The sequence below is a fragment of the Embiotoca jacksoni genome, unplaced genomic scaffold (genome assembly GCF_022577435.1).
Source record: "Embiotoca jacksoni isolate LCO1_2020_lvr unplaced genomic scaffold, fEmbJac1.0.p SCAF_12, whole genome shotgun sequence".
Taxonomy (NCBI): Eukaryota; Metazoa; Chordata; class Actinopteri; family Embiotocidae; genus Embiotoca; species Embiotoca jacksoni.
In genome coordinates, this window is record NW_027185252.1 from 4,894,840 (window position 1) to 4,914,431 (window position 19,592).

The window sequence follows — 19,592 nt, forward strand, 5'->3', positions numbered from 1 at the left end:
GGCCACACTTTCTTTTCTCTCCCTATTCGTCTGTGTCGTATCTCCTGTGTGTTCTTAATGATATCTTTTCATTTTTTACTTTTGTCTGCCCCGCCTCTCCTTTTACCTCTTCTTTTTGACATTCTTTTTCTCTTTCCTGAGCACAACAGGCTGAGGTGCTGCCAGTCTTTCATTCGACCTCCATTGTCCTACAGGCTCTGAATGAGAGGAATGAGGGGGGGGGTTAGGGGTGATCATTATGTGCTTTCTTTTTCTTGTATATATGAGCATATGCTGTTGAAACAGAGAGTTGTGAGATTTGGGTAGAGTGGACATTTTTGTCTGTAATTCAACCTATTGATATATCCTCTCTCTCTCTTACTCTGTGCGTGTGTGTCTTTGTGTGTCCATGTGCCTGCATGTATGTGCGCGAGATAAGAGTGTGTCAGGTTAATGACCAGCTTTGCTTTAACCTCCCTGAAGGTCATGTGCCAGTGCTCGTTAGTAGCGTCACCATGGCGATATGTCAGCTGTCAGCTCGATGGACAGGGGGCTGACAAAAAGAACAGTGGGGCGGAGGGAAGGGATGATTACAGAAGATGGGAAAGAGAAAGAGGGAGGAGGGAGGACAAGTTCATTTAGATGTGATTCTCATCAGAAGGCCTCTGCCACTGCTCATTAACAAGATACTTATAATTGGCAAGGTTGTTGGGGCAAGGTCCAGGCCTCTGGGATAGTGTGTGTGTGTGTGTGTGTGTGTGTGTGTGTGTGTGTGTGTGTATCACAGAGGGCCTTGCTGTTGGTCACAGAGGAGGTGCTGACCCCCTTTGTCAAATTGGTTAGCCCCGAGGAAACTCCCCCTTATTTCTTTCCCTGAGCCTCCCTCCCTCTCTCTCTCTCCATCCACCCGAGAGAATAGGAGGACTAAACAACATGACAGGTTCAGTTGTGTGTCGCCGGCATTAACACGGGTATCAGTGGCTTTGTTGTACCACCATCCCGTCTGTGTGGTGATGGATGATAACCAGCCTACTTTAGACTGAATACATTAACATGGCAAAAGGTATCATTTGTTGCCATGTAAACCCATTTTACTGAGGAATCAATTCATTTTGATTGTCAAAATACCAAAATTGGTGTAGAGATCAATTCCAACTGAACTGAAAGTTTATTTATTGGTTGGGCATATAAAATATTAACCAGGGTATTTTTATGAAGTTGTCTTGCAATGCAGTGGAACAAATCCTTTACATCCAGTCACTATGTATGTACTTGGAAACTTATCTTTTCACAAGAATATAATTAGAATAAATATTCATATTTTTTCTAATGGAAAATCTAAATGGATATTAATGTGAAACCATGCAATTCAATAATTTATAATTGTGTAACTTTTTGATGCGCCAACACCCCTGAATATGGTCACATTTCACACTTTTTGTTTTTTGCTACACATTGTCAATTTATGTCATGACTGTAATGTTCTACTGATACTGACGAATAGCAGTACACTCCGATGACCTCTAGATGGCAGTAGTGTCACATACATCACAATGTCCTGTACTTTACCAATAAAACAACATTGTCTTTTATTAAAGTGTAATTTTACTGTAGAAAGGTGGCTAATAATCTAAACTATATATTAAAAAAAAACAGATTGTGAATCTATATACTTACCCCAAGTGTGTACCATACTGTGAGAAAATTATCGCCGTCATTTATCTGACTCACTAAATGACCTATTATGAACATGGTAAGTATTCATGGTCATGTTCATACATGCATGTTGCTCTTTACACCTGCTGTCAAGTGTCAGAATGCCTAACTGAATTTGAGAGATTGTAATTGTGCAGTTAATGTTAAGGCAGGACTTTTAGTCATGATGCTATTTTGGCCATAATGTCAGTCATTACTATAAAGGGGCAACCGGAGTGAAATGAGGAACCAGTTTAAGAAGTGCTCAGGTACATTATTTAAGGTGATTTTCTATTAATAGCACTACCAAATATGTTTTTCAAGCAGTAATAGCTGCCTGACTGTGCTCCCTTCTCCTCCTCCTCACCTTCTCCCCTACTGGCCAACCTCCTCACTCTTTTTTTATTTTTCATTTCTTTCGCCAGTATAACCAATGAGGCAGGAGCATCCATCTACAGTGTGAGTCCTGAGGCGGTCAAAGAGATGCCAGACTTGGACCCTAACCTCAGGAGTGCAGGTACTCCATCAGCCCGGCTGGATCGTTTTTATCTGATAGTGATTAGACATTTTAACAACCAGCTGTGTGATAGTCCTGGTGGTACTTTTAACATCTATGGTAAAGTTAACTAACATGGTGAATGGCATTTTGAATGGGGCTGCAATTTGTGATTATTTTATTAAATGATAGCAAATGCTTAATTTGAAAATAAATGGTTTCATCATGTCAGAAAACATAGAAACATTTAAATCTGTATCTCCCAGAGCCAATGGGGCAATCTCAAATAGTTTATGTCCAACCAAAGCAGCTAATCGTCCAGCTGGGTTGGATTTTTTTTTTTCCATTAAATAGTGCCCATATTAGTCAAGTGACTAATTAAATAACTGGCTATTTATTTCAGCTCTAATTCTGAGCTTCTCATGTACCAAAGATGGCTCACTAATTTCTTTTGAGTTATTTACATTTTTTGAGACTGTGACTCTCACTTCACATTTAAGATAAAGTACAGGACACAAGACAAAGAGATAATATATAGTGTATTATATGGACCAATGCTAAACAACTTTATCACTGGATGTTGGTTACAGATCAGAAGAATCCTTAACTGCAAGAACCAGTACCGCATTTCAGTAATTTACATCTTCCTGTTATGTAACACTTAATATTCAGGTTTTCATTTGGTGTATAAAGTGAACTGTCAGAATATATGCCCATATATTTAAGCTTCAGTTTTACTTTCACCCTCGTTTCCAGCAACATACTGTGCTGCCACATTATCAGTGAATTTCTGGCATTGCTGTTTGGTTCTCGTGTGTCTCTCCCGCTTTCCTTTACCTCTCTCCCTCCCTCGCCAATTCTCCCTAACTCACTCCACATACTACATCATTGAAATCGCAGCAGAATAAAAAAAAAAAAAAAGAATCACACTGAGTTTTGGAGAACAAATGTTTCCAGCAGACTTCCTCTATAAAAGCCATAAATCAAACAAGGCTGGATTATTCCTCACTAGTTTCCTGTGGTCAGCAGCACTGAGAGCTGCAGAGAGCCATATTTATACCCCTAACGAAAGCCACGAGAGAGCTGCAGTACTCTGGATGGGTAGAAGAGAAGGGGGCGCTGAGCCATGACTCTGATAACAGTGTTTGTTTTGCCTTTTGGGGGCATTTGTGTTTCTGCTGCTGTCTATACGAGTGGTCATGTAACATAGTATGTAGAGAATTGTGAGTTATGGACACCTTGCATTGATGATTTTGAGATCAGAGACATCTAGTGGTGATAGGCTATATTTTAACCATCCTCCAGTAGTACTGCTAGGCTCATTTCTGAGATTTTCCTCCTTCCTGTTGCATTTATACAAAAGTTTAACTCTTTTTTTTTTTTTTTTCTTTTTTTTTCATATCAAACTTTTTTTTTTTAGCTCATGCTCTTCAACCATAACAGTGCAGCCACATCATCGCTGCATCGCCCGAATGCGGCATGTTATGTTTTTCCAGCTCTCCTGAGCGCTGTGTCTGAACAAGGCCTTGATCTCTTGTTACTTTCTTCATTGCTTCCCCTTTTTTTGTAGTTTTGTATTTGGCTCATAAACTTTCAATAAGTGCTGGAGAGTTTCGCTGGACTCCGTTTACAAATCTCCTCCTCTGAGAGAAAAAGAGAGAGCGAGAAGGGGAGGATAGTTAGAGACAGGATAGATGGAAAGAGTATTGGAGAGTTTTGGTGGTGTACTGAGCAAGGCTAGGGTTGAAACTCCATCCCTGTCTAAATATTATCTCAGGCAGCAGCCTCCTGCCGCAGCCAGAGGAGAGAGAGGAGAGCCATTGATTCCAGACACACTCCCCCTATAACATCCCATCCTTCTCTTTCTCTTTGTCTGTCTGTTTCGCCTCAAAGATCTAAATCCGACGCATCTGATGCAGCACACTACACCAATGCTGTCCACTCAAATTCAAACATGCACGTGTACAAAACAGGCAAACCGCTGCGCGGGAAGGATAAATGATGAGATATACGGTCTCCTCTCATTTTTTTAAAATTAATTAATCATACATTGTTTTCAAAGTCTAAATTGGTGCTTTGTACAACATTTAGTTCAATCTGTATCCCTTGATAAATCTCAAACCATGTAAAGGAAATACTTCATCACAAATGAAGTACATTTGTTGTTTTTTTCAAATATACAGTTTCAGGACACCACTTTGAAAACGATAACAAGAAATGACAACGTAAGAGCTGGCATGTCCTTTGTCTTTTGCAAGGCCATGAACGTGAACAGTTGTTTGTTTGTGTTATCCCTCCCCCCACCCCCTTCCCCCCTTTCTGTGTGCCTTGGAGGTGATGTCATGTGTCCATGAGTAACGTTGTTTGTAATTTTTGTCCTTGTCACTGGGCCTGGCCAGTAGAATCATGAAACGGACATTTAACTTCATCTGCAACAGCAGACTAAAGCTGCACGGACTCTGTTGTTAAAAGTTACCCTGCTTTGGTTGATACTGACAGTGTGCATTTATCAGTGTGATACATTTGACTGTGTGTACCAGTGGGCACAGGACTGGATAAATGAGGGGTGTTAAAGGTTTATGGCTCCAGCATCTATCAGGAAGCTAAATGACAGGTGCAGAGACTCCAGTTGAATGCCAGCTTTAATTACTATTATTGGGGGTGGAGGAATGACAATTAGGTTTGGCCTGCCCTCAGGCCAGCATCGTAATATGATGACAATTTGCATATTCAGTAATTATAAATAAAATCTATTTGCATATTCAATAACTGTGAGTCAGATAGCATGTTCATAGAATCTCACGAGACAGGTGCTCATGAGTGTTTCCTCTGTGTGTGTGTGTGTGTGTGTGTGTGTGTGTGTGTGTGTGTGTGTGTGTCTCTCTCTCGACAGTGTCCATTGGAAGACGTGTCCAAGATCCCATGGCTGAGCTTGTGAAGATTGATCCTAAACACATAGGTATTGGAACATACCAGGTAAGTTTGTTTTGATGTTTTTTGAGTTGTCTGCTGTAGTTACTTTTTTGCCACAAAACTACAAGTGTGCAATGATGCCACATGGTTTTGTTTTCTTTACTCTATCATTCATTTAGCCAAAACAAACAAAGAGTTCTTACCAATAATTTCTCAACCGTCAACAATATGAATCTTCTGCTCTGCTGCTAATTCAGTTATTTTCACTCAAACCTTGCAGTGTAATTCAGGCAAAACCAAGAAAGCAAAAATGGGACTCGAGGCCTTAAGAGAGCAGATAAAGAAAGAGAGCAGAGAAGATATGACAGGACAAATGAGAAGAAACAAATGTTAAACAGGTTGAGAAAAGAGAGGCAAGCAGGGAAGTCGATGAGGGCTGAGGGCTGTGTCAACAGATGATGCGAAGGACGACTAATTCAATTAATGGAGATCAGGCATGACGTATGTTTGGTTTTTTTGCTTGTGTGGTTTCTGCTCTTTTTCTATGTGTGTTCTAGTGTATGTGTGTGTGTGTGCTGATGAAACTCAGTGTTGATTTTGTACATTGCTAGTGTGGATCTAATTGTGTAAGGAACGTAAAGTATTAGGTCTGTGTGACTATTTGCAACAGCTATGAATGCGGTGTTGTTTTCAATGTATGGTAGGAACTGGAAGAAAAGAGCATGAGAGGATGGCCTGGTGATGACAAAGGAAAATACACTAAAGTCAAATTATCTAACTAGCAGCTGTGGGCTACATGATGGAAACAATATTTAGTAATTCAGTGATGAAAGTCATAGAATCCAGATGTTATATCTAACAAAAAGTCTTCAGTTATCTTGATTAATAAATTGATTTAAAGAATATTATTTGATACAACGAAAGGCGGAAGAGTAGAGGGTGTAAAGTGTAGAACACTTATCTTGCTTCACTGGAGTTATTTTTCATCCATAGTGTTAAATTGGTAGAATTCCTGCTCCTGACAGGGATGCAAAGCCCATTTAATCAATTAATTAATTGGGCAATGATAACAGAGGAAAAGCTTGTGTGTGTGTGTGTGTGGTTGAGTGTGTGTGTGTGTGTGTGTGTGTGTGTGTGTGTGTGTGTGTGTGTGTGTGTGTGTGGTTGAGTGTGTTAGGTCACAGGCCCGTGTCTCTCATCACATCCTGACTGGGCTCTCTGGAGTGCAGAGGGCTCTGCACCTCCCGCTCTCAGATCATGTGACTAGGTCAACAAATGATAAAATGACCGGGTAAATAAACTCCGGGTGCTGACAGATATGAGATGGGACATCATTTTGACCTGCGTGTGAGCTCTCTCACACACACACACACACACACACACACACACACACACACACACACACACACACACACACACACACACACACACACACTTTCCTCCTCATCCCTTTGCTGAGTCAGTAGGTAAGTGTGTGTGTGAGGGGGGGGGGTGCGCGTACCTTTGTATTAGCGTATGCATAAATGTGTAAAAAAAAAAAAAATGCACTCAAGCATGTGTATGTTTTCTAGCAAGTTCTCTGTGTGATTCATGGCGTTTTGAGCTTTCTGAAAGTTTATTGCTGTTAGACCCAAAAAGCATGAGGGCAGATGTAACTCTAGACAGCTGGCACAGCATGCGCTCTCTTTCTCTCTCCCTCTGCTGACCCAGTGAGTGACAGCTTTGAGAGAAAGGCGGAAATGAGCTGAGGGCTAAAAAAGTGAGGCCCATTAAAATCAGATTGGACCTAAGTATTGGTGTGGGAAAGCTGTTTTCACTGCAGCACCTCTGGCTGACAGGTTTCGCTGGATGCTGATTTTGCCAGATAGTTGTCTGAATAGAGAGCCAATGTCTCAAAATATTAGTTCCTGTAATATTAGCTGTTACAGCACAATTCATTGTTATGCTATTATAGTATTGAAATAAACTGTTACAGTTCAGAGCATTTCTATAAACATTTAGGAGGCTTGTGTCCTTTATAATTAAACACTTAGAAGGTGAGGCCTTTGAACGAGTCCTTCATCTGTCAATCAGCTCTTTATGTTGCTATGGTCTGTTAACAGCTGGGTAATCCCCAGGGTCGTGAAACTAACTGCTACTGGAAAATACACACAGAAACACACTGCTGTGTGAGAAAACATCGCCCGCCAGCCGGATATTAAAGAAACTGTCACTCTTCCCCTCACCTCCTTTAGCCGCTCTCCTTCCCTCACCCCAACTTCTTACTAGATTTTTCCTTCTCCTGTCCCACTGATGCCCATTCATCTGCCATCCTTTCATGTCATGTTTGCTTCTATCTTTCAAGTTGTAGAACATGCGGTGGGCATACGATGTTGTTGCAGAACATCAGATGTAGCGGAAGGAGTCTGAAGTCCGGGTTTGCTGTTTGATGTCTCATTGTCTTGTTGTTTGAACTGGATATGGCTGAGAGTGGTAAAGGAAGCTGCAACCATAAATCAATTGAGACTGGTACCAATATGTTTGAGGAATTAGCTTCTGAAACAGAGTTCTTTGCCATATTGACACTTGTTGGACCTGCCAGTCTAGGAAAACATGTCATTAGAGGAACTTAATTTTTTTTTTTATGTTATAATGTTATGTTTGTATCTAAATTTCAGGGCTTTCCCACTGACATTGATGAGTTTCTTTCAACTGAACCAGCTCAATAGAAAAAAAGTGCCTCTTCAGGCATGTTTCCACTGACTTGAAAATGTAGTTAGTGAATTTGAGGTTTTTGCCTGCAGCCAGTGAAAGTGATGTCACTTTCACACCGAGGCCACTGATCCTGCAGTGCAGTGCTGCGTGTGTGCTTTGTGTGTGTGTGATGTTATCCTTCACTCTTGAATGGCAGTGCCTACAGGGGAGACAGGAGCAGACAGAGCACAGGGAAGGATGAAGAGCGAGAAATAGAGGCTTGACTGACTGATAGTTCCTGCCTCAACTTTTTGAAGCGTGGGAAAATAACTGGCTCTTAAGGACTTTGTCAGTGACAGACGCTGCCAAACATTATCCAATACTATTTTAATTATTTCCTTTAGATGTGTCACAGCTTGTCTTTTGGGTGTTGGTGTGCTTAGTGAGGTTTTGAGATGAGTAAATCTTGTAACTTTGCTTGTCTAATGGATTTACACAGGCTCAGGCCCAATCCCTGCTTATCCAACCATTCATAATACATTTAGTGGCTTGTTGTCATGTTGGGCTACTTATTCTAGCACTGCACAGTTTACACTGAGTGAGGATTTTTGTCATTTTTCAAATTTGTAGTTAAGTAAAGCTTACCATCATATACGTACAAGGGTGATAAAGGATTATAGGTTATTGGTTGAAGGGCAGAACACACAAACATTAGAAAACTCAAGATCCTACTTTTAGCAGGATGGTTAAAAGCTTGAAACTGAGAAGGTAAAGTATTTTTTGATTTTTAGAATGATGATTTAAAATAATCTGATTGGAGCTCCGGCAACAAGGAAAGCTGTTCCCTAACTTTTTGACCGCAACAAATTTATACATTTCCTCCATCTGTTTTACTTTAATGTCGTGGCAGATTAGGTAAGATATTTTTTCCAAATATTCAAAACTGATTTTATTCTAAGTAATAATATTCTAATCTAGTAATTTTGACATCCTGTGCCTGTTCTGTTTGGATTTTCTCATGTTCTGTTTTGCAATCCCTCAGGTGATGTGCGCGTGTGCGTGGGGGGTATATATGTGCATAGCTAAATAGTTAGAAAGCATAGTCATAAATCAACAACTGAAAGTGATATGACAGCAAGGAGTTGGCTTTATGTTTTTTACTAACACCTTCCCTGAAAGCCTCATGGCTGTATCCCAACTTCCTGCAAAGCAGTCACGCATGCACACACACGCACGCACGCACGCGGTATAGAGTACTCTCTAGAGGGAGTTCTCAGAGGCCTTAAAAAGCCTGTCAATCAAGAAGTAAATGACCTTCAGATAACCTCAGGGTCCGTGTTCATTTGTACATAGTTCAGTGATCATCTGAGAGTGAAAGAAGTGAAGTAGCAGTGTCACTGCACTGTCGCACACATACACTTACACACTCGTTTCGACAGAATGCACTCCAAAAATATTTTCCATTTTACACAGATGTTTCCAAACATAAGCAAACTCCTGTTTTTGTTGCGGTGCAACACCTCACATCAGTTTACTATCTACCTCACCTTGAAATTTGCTTCACCCAGCTGTGTGGTATTTTCATGCCAGGTGCAGTGGTGCACCATGCACAGCTGGGTGGAGAGCCATAAACAGGCGGGAGCTGATGCAGATCTCAAATCCATTTCTGTTTCTGATGCAACATCTTTTAGCTATTGTCTGGGGATTTTTTTTTTTTTTTTTATATCAACAAGAGAAAAGTAAATACCCGGCAACAATGACTTAGATAGTGCCATCTAAATAGGGGCGCAGTGTTTTTCAGAACGATTTCAGATTCAAGGCTTTGCTCTCATTTTAGAGCTACAGCCAGAGGACTGGAGGGGTGCAGGTGTTACAGGGGTTCAGATGCTCCTCTTCATCTGTCTCTACCTGTTAACAGTCCCCTGTAGCCACATGCACCAATATCTTGTAATGTGGTTTTCTTCTCAAATCTCTTTGTGGGCTACTTTGTGGATTCTCAAACTGTAGGCAACTGATCAACATAGCACTGACATAGGACTTACTGTTTATTTCTGGAAGGTGTTAAATTCTTGGGAAATGTTGCAACATTCAAATTCCTCATGTCTTTTAACTTGAGAAAGAATTTTCCTTAAGAAATTTGGATTGTGCTCACATTAGTCTAATGGCAATCTACATCAACCGGATTCCTTGTTGAATTGTGGGTAGGGACTCTCATTGGCTGTCGGCCGCCCCACATTAACAGAATATGCAAGAACGGAAAGAAAAAAAAAAAGCCTAATTTGGGACACAGGAAAATACATTCCTCATATCCCAGGTTGAATGTAATGAAGAGAACCCAAAGGACATTGGATCCTACTGTTCTTGCTCATCTAACACTTAACCTTCCATCACTTACCTCCCTCAGGCTTTTTATACATGCAGCCATTCTGGCTCCAGCACAGTTCTGGTTGCTAGGCTCTTAGTGGCATCCTGTATATACAATATTTCAATCAACTGTCAGCCTAAAGACCTCGGCCATCACTATCAGTCAACACCTCACATTTTAGGAGTGTCTTCACCTCTCATTTTACTCTCTCTGTGGTTCTCGGTTATTGGTTGCTTTAGATCATATATATGCGTCACGGTAGGAAACCTGGATGTGTATGTAATCTGTCCGCATGTATCGCAGAAAAGGTTTTATCAGTGACATACCTCCTTTGGTTTTTTTTTAGCTTTTGTTTTTTCTTTCTCTCCTTCTTTGTGTTTTTCACCACTCTTGTTCTCTCTCTCTCTCTCTCTCTCTCTCTCTCTCTGATTGACATGTGGTAACTCGGTAGCGTTTAAGTACTCGAGGTGCAGACAGAAGCACTTTGTTCCTGCATATTGGTTGGCTGGCTTTAGCAGCTTTCTGGCCAATCCAAACTTGACCTTCACACATAGGGATCCAGTTCATTGGTTCTAGATGATTTTGAGGTTTGGGTTCCAGGAGTTGGAACCAAAGAATGAGGGAGTGGAAAATTATTTTAAAAGTGGATAGTGGCATATCTAGCTGTTCTTGCTAATCTATTTCAACATCTCTATCTTTGTGTCCCCACAATACCTGGCACTTCTGATATACACACCAAGAATAAAATGAGTGAAACTGTTACAGAACACCAATAAACTAAAGGTACAAGCAGCATGGAAGTTTAGAGAAAGTGGAGTTGAGGTGAATTACACATGCAACAGAGGCATAGTCAGTCAATAAATGTTCAAAACTACTACTAGCATTTATGATGTCTGATGCCACATAGCTAGTTTATCTCGAGGTGAGATTGGGGAAACTTAGATCTAGGGGTCCCCCACCCCACCAATACATGGATTGAGAGATGATAAAGACACTGGAAAACTTGCTCTGCTGATGCTGTTAATGCCGCTGTAAACTGAGTGAGTGAACCACGAGGGCCTCTGCTGTCTCCATGTCAGGACAGACACACACACACACACACACACACACACACACACACACACACACACACACACACACACACACACACACATACATACTGGATGGTGTGTGTGCCTGTTTAATGGAGCGGAACTTAATCGTTTTCTGTCGCAGTTTCTCTCTTCCACTCCAAGTCTGGCACGTTAAATCACTGCTGTTGGTGCCGAGACACACTTCTCTGAATCTATGTCTGTAGAATTTTATGTTTATCTGAATTTTTCTGTTCCAACTATAGCCTCGAAAAAGACTTGTTTTTTTTCCTTACTTTTTGTTTCCTCCTTGTGTGTGCATGTGTGTTTGGGCTCCCTGTCTGGACTTGTGGATACAGCATATTTGCATGCCTGGAAACAAATTTTTACTGTGTAGCAGTTTTACTTTGGTAGCAGTAAGCCAAAGACCAGCTAAGCGGTGCCTTACTCAGCGAGATAGCTCATATTCATAAGCAACATCACAGGGCTTCTGTAATAAAAAATATTGTACGGTTTTTGGCCCGGTCAGCCAATAGCATATAGTCAATGAATGCAGCTTTACGCTCATATACTCTTGCTACTGAGGGGTACATTTTAAGTCACATTTCTTTGGCAGGATTTTCCTTGAAGTGAAAAGACAGATTTTTCTTCTTTCTTTTTTTTTGCCAGATATGCCAATGAAAGTTTGTTTTAGGTGATAAATGATTTTTTTTGAATATGCAGTTGTTCATGTCAGGCTTTTGTTTAACTCTAAATTTAAGATTGTATTACTGTATGCGTTTCTTTTGGCAAAATGAATGGTGGTACTGTAAATCCAGTACTGTTTGTCTTTTAGCAAATCATTATGGAGTCATTAACAAGCAAGCAAAAGTTTATTTACACAGTAGGGCTCATTTCATGGGAAATACAGAAAACCAATAATTTGTATGTGCATACTATATTAAGAGATGTAATTATATATTCTGTATATTCTCAGTTGGCACAACCATTAAATTCAGAGAATTAAGGTGTTGTTCAAGTCAACTTTAAAAGCACTACAATAAAGTATCTCTGTTGGGAAGGCTTTGATTTAAAAAAATAAAAAATAAAAAAAAAACCTTCATAAACTCAGTTTTCAAATTGATGATGTTTGCTGTGAGTTGAAACTGTCACTTGACCTGCTGTTTATTAACCGTGTGTCCATGTTTATTATGTTTTTCCCTCAATGTTGCTTTCTGACTAGAATGTAATGAATTCTTTTTAAAGTTTAAGTCTCAGTTTCAGTTGAGTTTTTTTCCCCATCACTCACTAAATGCAGTTATGTACAGAGGTGAACGTCAACCTCTGTGTTAATTACGATACCTCGGATACTGTCGTGCTGCTCCCACCTCGATAAGGTTTCAATAAGAATGTGAGAACACCTTCATCGGGGTTTTACTGCAGGTTAAAACTCACACTGCCTCGCACACCTCCACCTTTCTCGTGTAAAAACATTCTTCTTTGGTGTGACATTTCAGGTGATTTCCTCTTTGCCCTCTCGGACTATCTCTGACTCTCTTCTCTTTCTATATCCGTTCACCTGAAATCATAAATCTTTCAGGCCTAGTTTTATTAGAACTTGGTTTTGTTTGGAAAGTTATTTTTATTGTCTCTAAAATGCTTCTGGCTGTAGAACCACAGCATTCTCACCAAGAGCCAGACTGCAGGTCACTAAAGGAGTCACCAGGGGTGCTGTGCTTCCTCTTCAGTACAGCTTTGTGTCTTGTCTTCATTTTCCGCTGTGCTGAATCAAACATTTATAATTCTTCCCATTCTAAGTTAGGTTTGGACCGACTGTTTGTTGATTTTACAGTTGTTGATCACAAAACTTTTGAGTTTGTGACAACAGAAGAACTAAAAATTAAATCACTCATGGATACCTCCGGCTTTGACATCCCCGCCCCCTGCTACCCTCACCCCCCCTCCCCCCAACCCTCAACCCCTGCCCCTCACCCCCCACCTCCCGTCCCGTGTCCTCATCTGTCCTGCTGACAGAGGAGGGTGTGTTTGCTAGCTGGCGTTGTTGTTGTTATCTGTTTACAAGTCTATGTTTGTTGAGAGCTTGATCATGTTACAGGACAACCCATGCTGGTCCCAGTCACGTTCACACGCACGCACGCACGCACGCACACACACACACACACACACACACACACACACACACACACACACACACACACACACACACACACACACACACACGCACGCGCGCACACAGTAGTCGTCTAGTTTAGACTGTCAGCTAATCCTTAAGCAGTTGCTGAGGCATCACTCTCCATCTGAACTCCTTGGCCTTCTCTTCTCTTCTCTTCTTCTTTCCTTCTCCTTTCCTTGTTCTCTTTGCTCCTTCTTAGGAAAAAGACTCCAGTGATTTTGGAAAATATGTCCTGATAAATGGATGATTGGCTGGTGGTTGAAAAGTGTGAAGGGTTCATTTGTGGGATCTTTATTGACAGAGAGCTACACTAACATGAGCACTGTATTGAAGGAAAAGATTGTTGACAGGCCAAACTAAACATTCTCTACTCTCCCTTCCCCTTCTGCGCACCTTCTGTCTGTCAATCATCTCTCTCTCTCTCTCTGATTCTTTCTCTACCTCTTCCTTAATGTACTACCTGTCAATCAAAGCTGCTTCTTCTCAGTGTGTCATTATTTTATTGCTACCATGTTCATCTCTTTAAGAGTAAAATGTTTCTAATCCCTTTTGGGGAAATTGTGCATACACAGGACAAAATAGTATTACATAGCAAAAATATTATGGTGACCAACCATACAGCATAGGATTACACGATTAGAATATGATTATGTAGAGTCCTTTAATAACCGTGCAATATAAAATATTGGGTAGATGTGTGGGAGAGAATATAACAAAGGGTTATTACAGAAATATGCAGCAGTAATATTTTTTAGAATAAATCTAAATCTGCTTTTTGTTTTTAGTGTCAATCTGTCCATAAAAGATTTAAACAAATCCTAAACCAATATATTTACTACAGAGCAATATCTCATATTACATGTCTGTGTCTGTTTTAGAAGGGGGAGGGGAACTTTTTTCTCCTGAGCCGCTGACAAAAGCAGTGTTTTAATGTTTCTTTGCTAAACCAGTTTTCAGATTGATACATATTCTGTATTTGCGTGACTGTGCGTGTATGTGAAAACTTTACATGGATTTATTATGTGTTTTTATAGCATGATGTGTCAACCGGAGCTCTGAAGGCAGCGCTGGACGGAGTGGTGCAGGAGTGTGTGAGCTTCGTGGGGGTGGACATCAACATCTGTTCCGAGATGCTGATGAGGTAGATGATGCTACATGCGGCACTGTAAAAATTTTTTTTAAAAATAATAATTTGAAGCATTAAAAATATTATGGTGACCAACCATAAATAGTTTTGTTTTTGTTTTTTTACATTGGATTTCACTGAGTTGAGCAAAACTATAAACTAAACAATATTTTTTGTGGCCCCGGCTTACCTTTGAAACGGCACCAGTTTTCCTCGGTACAGTTGCACATAGCTTTTTCAGGGTACTGGGCAGGTAGCTTGTTTCAAGCATCTTTGAGAACTTCCCACAATTCTTCTGTGGATTTACGCTGTCTCAGTTGCTTCTGTCTCTTCATGTAATCTCAGTGACTCCAGGATTTTGATAACGGCGCTGACCTACCTTCGGTCTGAATGACTGGCCAATCAGATGCCTTTCTGATTTAACTGTATGATGAATAAGAGTCGGACCATTTGAAATGCATATAACCTCTGTACATTTCTGTAGATATGTCCTCATAAGCAAGTGCATGCGTTCACACCAGCACAAACACGCATGCAAATTCTGAAGATGAGATGAAGTCGGGCTCAGGCCTCTGACATACTTTCCTTCAGCAGTCCCAACATGGCAAAGCTTCATTCGCTCTCAAGCACAGGCACATGCTCCACGCATATACACAAACACACAGACGGACTGCCAGCTTTCCGTTTAGACTAATGCTTCACACCCCTGACCTCACTTACTGGGCTGAACGGGATTAACAGAGAGAATTAGGCAAGGTAGACACAGTCACAGAAACACATGCAGAGAAGGAAATCATTCATATACATGTGGTCATATGGTCAAAAATCATTGTCGGAATACTGCACTGCAGAGACATGTAATTATTTGCAGCAACTTGTTCCCTCCATACACATGACTCAAAACTATAGGAAGTGAACACATTTGATATACACACACTTTCTTGCTGCAGACATAAACAGTATGGAATGAGCTGGCATTAGCTGTAGGGCAGGCAGCAGGTCATCTGTTTACCTGTCTGCTCTGCAAGTGAGCTTTTTCCATTCCTGCCAGAAGTTATGCTACACACATTTGACACATACACACACAAACGCGTTGATGACTGAGGTATTATGTGGAGTGTTGACATAGCAGTGTGTTTTAGGGTGAGTGAGTCACCGTGGACATTAACAGAGCCGACCTAATTGACTTTCACATCACCTTTCTTCTTTGCTCCTCCAAAAGTGAACAAATTCTCTCTCTAAATATTGAATAACGTGTGTCTCTTGTGTTTCCAGTGTTTGTTTAAATGAGAGATCACAGATGCAGAGTTTGTTTATAATCGTAATCTGGTGTGGACAGTGCGAAAAACAAATACTACGAAGTTGTGTGCTATTGCTGATACCACTGGTATCTCATTTTGAGACTGAACTTGAGTTTCCTACAATTTCATGGAATCCAGTGAACTCGGATAAAGACACTTCAACAGACTTCCAGAAATTACTTCAATAAATACATGATGTGATTAATTTTGTTCCTCTTCATTTGTGGTTTTATCTTCCAGGCATGTGGCAGGCCTAAACACGGGCAGGGCGCGGAATATTGCAGAGTGGAGAGAGCAGAACGGCCCCTTCAACAACAGGGAGCAGCTCAAACTGGTCAAGGGCATGGGGCCCAAGACCTACCAGCAGTGTGCTGGCTTCATCAGAATCAACCCTCAAACCCTGCACAGGTACACACTCGTCTACACGCTGCATATACAGATGCATAGAACCACTGACGCACACACAGATGACTCAGATGCTGCTTGATGCGCAAAAGTGTTTCTTATGTAGAGCAGAGTTGGGCGGGAGGATTTATTTCAGGAGGCGTGACGAAGACGAGGTGGAGCAGGGGACTCTCTCCAGACTCTCAGTTACTCTGGATAATCCGCATATAGACAGAAGCTGTATTGAAGAAATAGTCCGTGTATTTGCGTTATTTGGAATGGAAGTTTTCACTGCAGTCAGTGGTGCAAACAAAATTAATTAACCATCATTGTATTTGGGTGGAAACGGGAATCTCCCAGTCCAACAAAATAAAGTGTAACCTGCCTAAATGGCGAGATATGACCCGAGGTAATGGAGAAAATGTTTTTATTGTGTAATTTTGTGCATCAACCTTTTGATCCAAAGTTATGAGAGCTGTCTAAGCTTTAGACTACCTCATGAAATTAAAATGCATTTCTTTCTTTTCAAAACAGTGCCAAATCCTCACCTCACCCTGTACAAGCAGCGCCTAAGAAGGGAAAAGGGAAGTCTAGTGTCAACATACCAACCTCATTTAACCCCCTGGACCAGACCTGTATACACCCAGAGTCCTACTATGTGGCAAAGAGGTACAGTACACACAAACACACACACACACACACACACACACACACACTCTTTTACAGCAGCCTATCCCACTGGCCAAAGCACATTCAGGCTAAGATGGAGTTGATTTTGACACCATCTCATATGGGGTTGGTTATAGTGGTGGAGGGCTCTGATTTGATTTACGCAGACACGGGATACAAGAGAGGAGGCGTTGGCTTTGTATGTGTGTGCGTGTCAGTGTGTGTGTGTGTGTGTGTGTGTGTCCTTGTGTGAGAAATGATTGTTAGCGCTGTTGATGCTGATATCAAAAGCACATTGAACATCTGCCCAAGACTTCTGTGTCGTGTGTGTGTGTGTGTGTGTGTGTGTGTGTGTGTGTGTGTGTGTGTGTGTGTGTGTGTGTGTGTGTGTGTGTGTGTGAGACAGATGGACAGACAAAGAGAGAGACAGAGGACCCTCTCTCACGCAGCTGCAGTCACTCAACTGTGTTTAGTCTACATAAGTTCTGACACTAGTGGCTTTAAGCATTGCCCTCATGTTGATGTGCTTTAATGGCTTCAGTAAATGTGTGTGTGGGGGGTATGTGTCTCCATGCACACACATGCAGCTGATAGATTGATGCTGCCCCAATGAAAACTGTGTTTTTTTTTCTTGTCCTTCCTACTTCGGTCAAGTGACCACGTGTCTTCGTGGATTCATGTGTCTGTCCGAGATCAGAGGTTTAAAAATATTACGACCCCTTTCATTTTTCATACACATTTTTATTTCTTTCCTTCATCTTATAGAGATGTCTTATGCATCCAAACAGTTTATGTGTCCTTACATTTCTGTTTTATGTTTCATTCTCATTCTTTTCCTCTTCCATCTGCTCAGCTCTCCCTCTCCATCCCATCCTGAACCGTCTCTCTTTCTTTCTCAGTGCTGTTTGTTATTTCAACTCAGTAAGGTGCCCAAAATAGTGCTGAAGTCAGGTCAAAATAACTGGAAAAATTTACAGTTTAAAAAGATCTTGCATAGTTTCCACAGAGCTTTAAAAAGCCTTAATGCCACATTTATATTTGTGTCAAATTAATGTATTAAAACAGTTTGTAGTTGTAGGAATAGAGGTATGAAATTTACTCAGGAGAAGAGAAAAAAATATTTTATAAGTCTACGATTTCCATCTCTTTATTTATACATAACATATTCTACATTTACAATGTGGTAACTAATCACCCGTCTGCTGTTCATTTCTCTTTCTTGCCTCAGGTCTCCCACTCCATCCTGAAATGTTTCTCTCATTTCTCATCAGTCTCCTCATCATTCTCTGCTTTTCTATTTTTCCTTCTGTTCAGAAATTCTTAATCCTGTGTTGGCAAATGTTGTATCCTTTGTTATGACTATTCTATAATCCATGTCTGGGAATTTGCTCCATTGAGTACGGATTCATGTCTCACTTGATATAAATATATTTTGTGTTTGTGTAAATTCTACAAACTTTTCCAAAATTTTAAAAATGTACATATTAATTGAAAGCATCTCAAAGTGTGTCTTGTGGTTTTAAGCGGTTTTACAGCATGTCACATCTCTTTGAACGTTCCTCAAGATGGTCAGGGGAGTTGAAGTCTAATGTCATAGCGCAGGAAAAGCCATACATTCCTTCAAATTCAGACAGACTGCTGTATAGTTTAGATGCAATGGAAAACAAATCATCAGCATTGAAGTTAAAATCAGAAGGAACGTCACGCCTCTGCAGAATAGAACATTTTACTTGGTGAGTGTGTGGGTGATTTGGCCAATTTGAATGTGTCTTAAAATTCAGACAGGAAAAACCCTCACAGCTGTGCGATTTTCTTCTCCATACTTTGAGTTTTGCTGTTACGCATTTGTTTTTTATTGGGTCAACTTTTATGTTTTGAAAGTGAACCTTAATTAGAAATTCTCTGGAAAACCCTCCTTTCGACTAACTTATTATACTTGTGCACATTAACCTCTCTAAATCAAAAATGTCAAATTGGGCAGATTATTATTGGGCAATGCGTCACTGCTCTTCTCACATCCTCACCTACAGCTGATGAAAACAGAAGGTTGGGAGGGAGGATTGTGAAGGAATGTGTGTGTCTGTGTGTGTTTCTGCGTGTCTTTATGGTGTATGAGGAATATCATGTTCATCACATTAGTGGAACAGGATCCTCCATTACTGCTCACAGCCCACACATCAATCCCTTTCTGTAACCATATACACACACACACACACACACACACACACACACACACACACACACACACACACACACACACACACAAACACACTGGAACACAAAGGCACAGACTAAATTTGACCACCCTTGTTTTAGAAATTGTGGGATGTGCTTGCTTGAAATCAAACTTTTCTGTGAAGAATATTAGTATTCAGCTTTAGAGGATCGACTCTATAAGATATTTCATGTCACAATATCAATAAAGCGCACAATTGTGAGCCATTGGCGTCCATTTTATGAAATACTTAATAGTATTAGTATTAATCTGGTGCTCAGAGCAGCTTCACTCGATGGCAATTATTCCTCTGATAAGTAAAGAGTCAGTGCCTGATAACGAAAGACATTGGGCTCTTGCTGTGGGCTGGATAAAATCTGTTACAGCCCACCCAACCCCACGTTCACACACACACACACACACACACACACACACACACACACACACACACACACACACACACACACACACACACACACACACACACACACACACACACACACGTATTCCACTTCCACACACACAGTGTTGGT

The 19,592-nt window shown here is 40.8% G+C and overlaps 1 protein-coding gene across 1 annotated transcript in view; it reads left to right on the forward strand.

Moving 5' to 3' along the window:
• srbd1 (S1 RNA binding domain 1) overlaps window positions 1-19,592 on the forward strand; it is a 52,589-nt gene that overhangs the window by 26,821 nt on the left and 6,176 nt on the right. Inside the window, exons 15-19 of the mRNA XM_069144361.1 lie at window positions 2,100-2,191; window positions 5,064-5,146; window positions 14,399-14,505; window positions 16,032-16,199; window positions 16,710-16,844. Of these exons, the coding sequence (XP_069000462.1) occupies window positions 2,100-2,191; window positions 5,064-5,146; window positions 14,399-14,505; window positions 16,032-16,199; window positions 16,710-16,844 (585 nt within the window). The remainder of the gene's footprint in view (window positions 1-2,099; window positions 2,192-5,063; window positions 5,147-14,398; window positions 14,506-16,031; window positions 16,200-16,709; window positions 16,845-19,592) is intronic.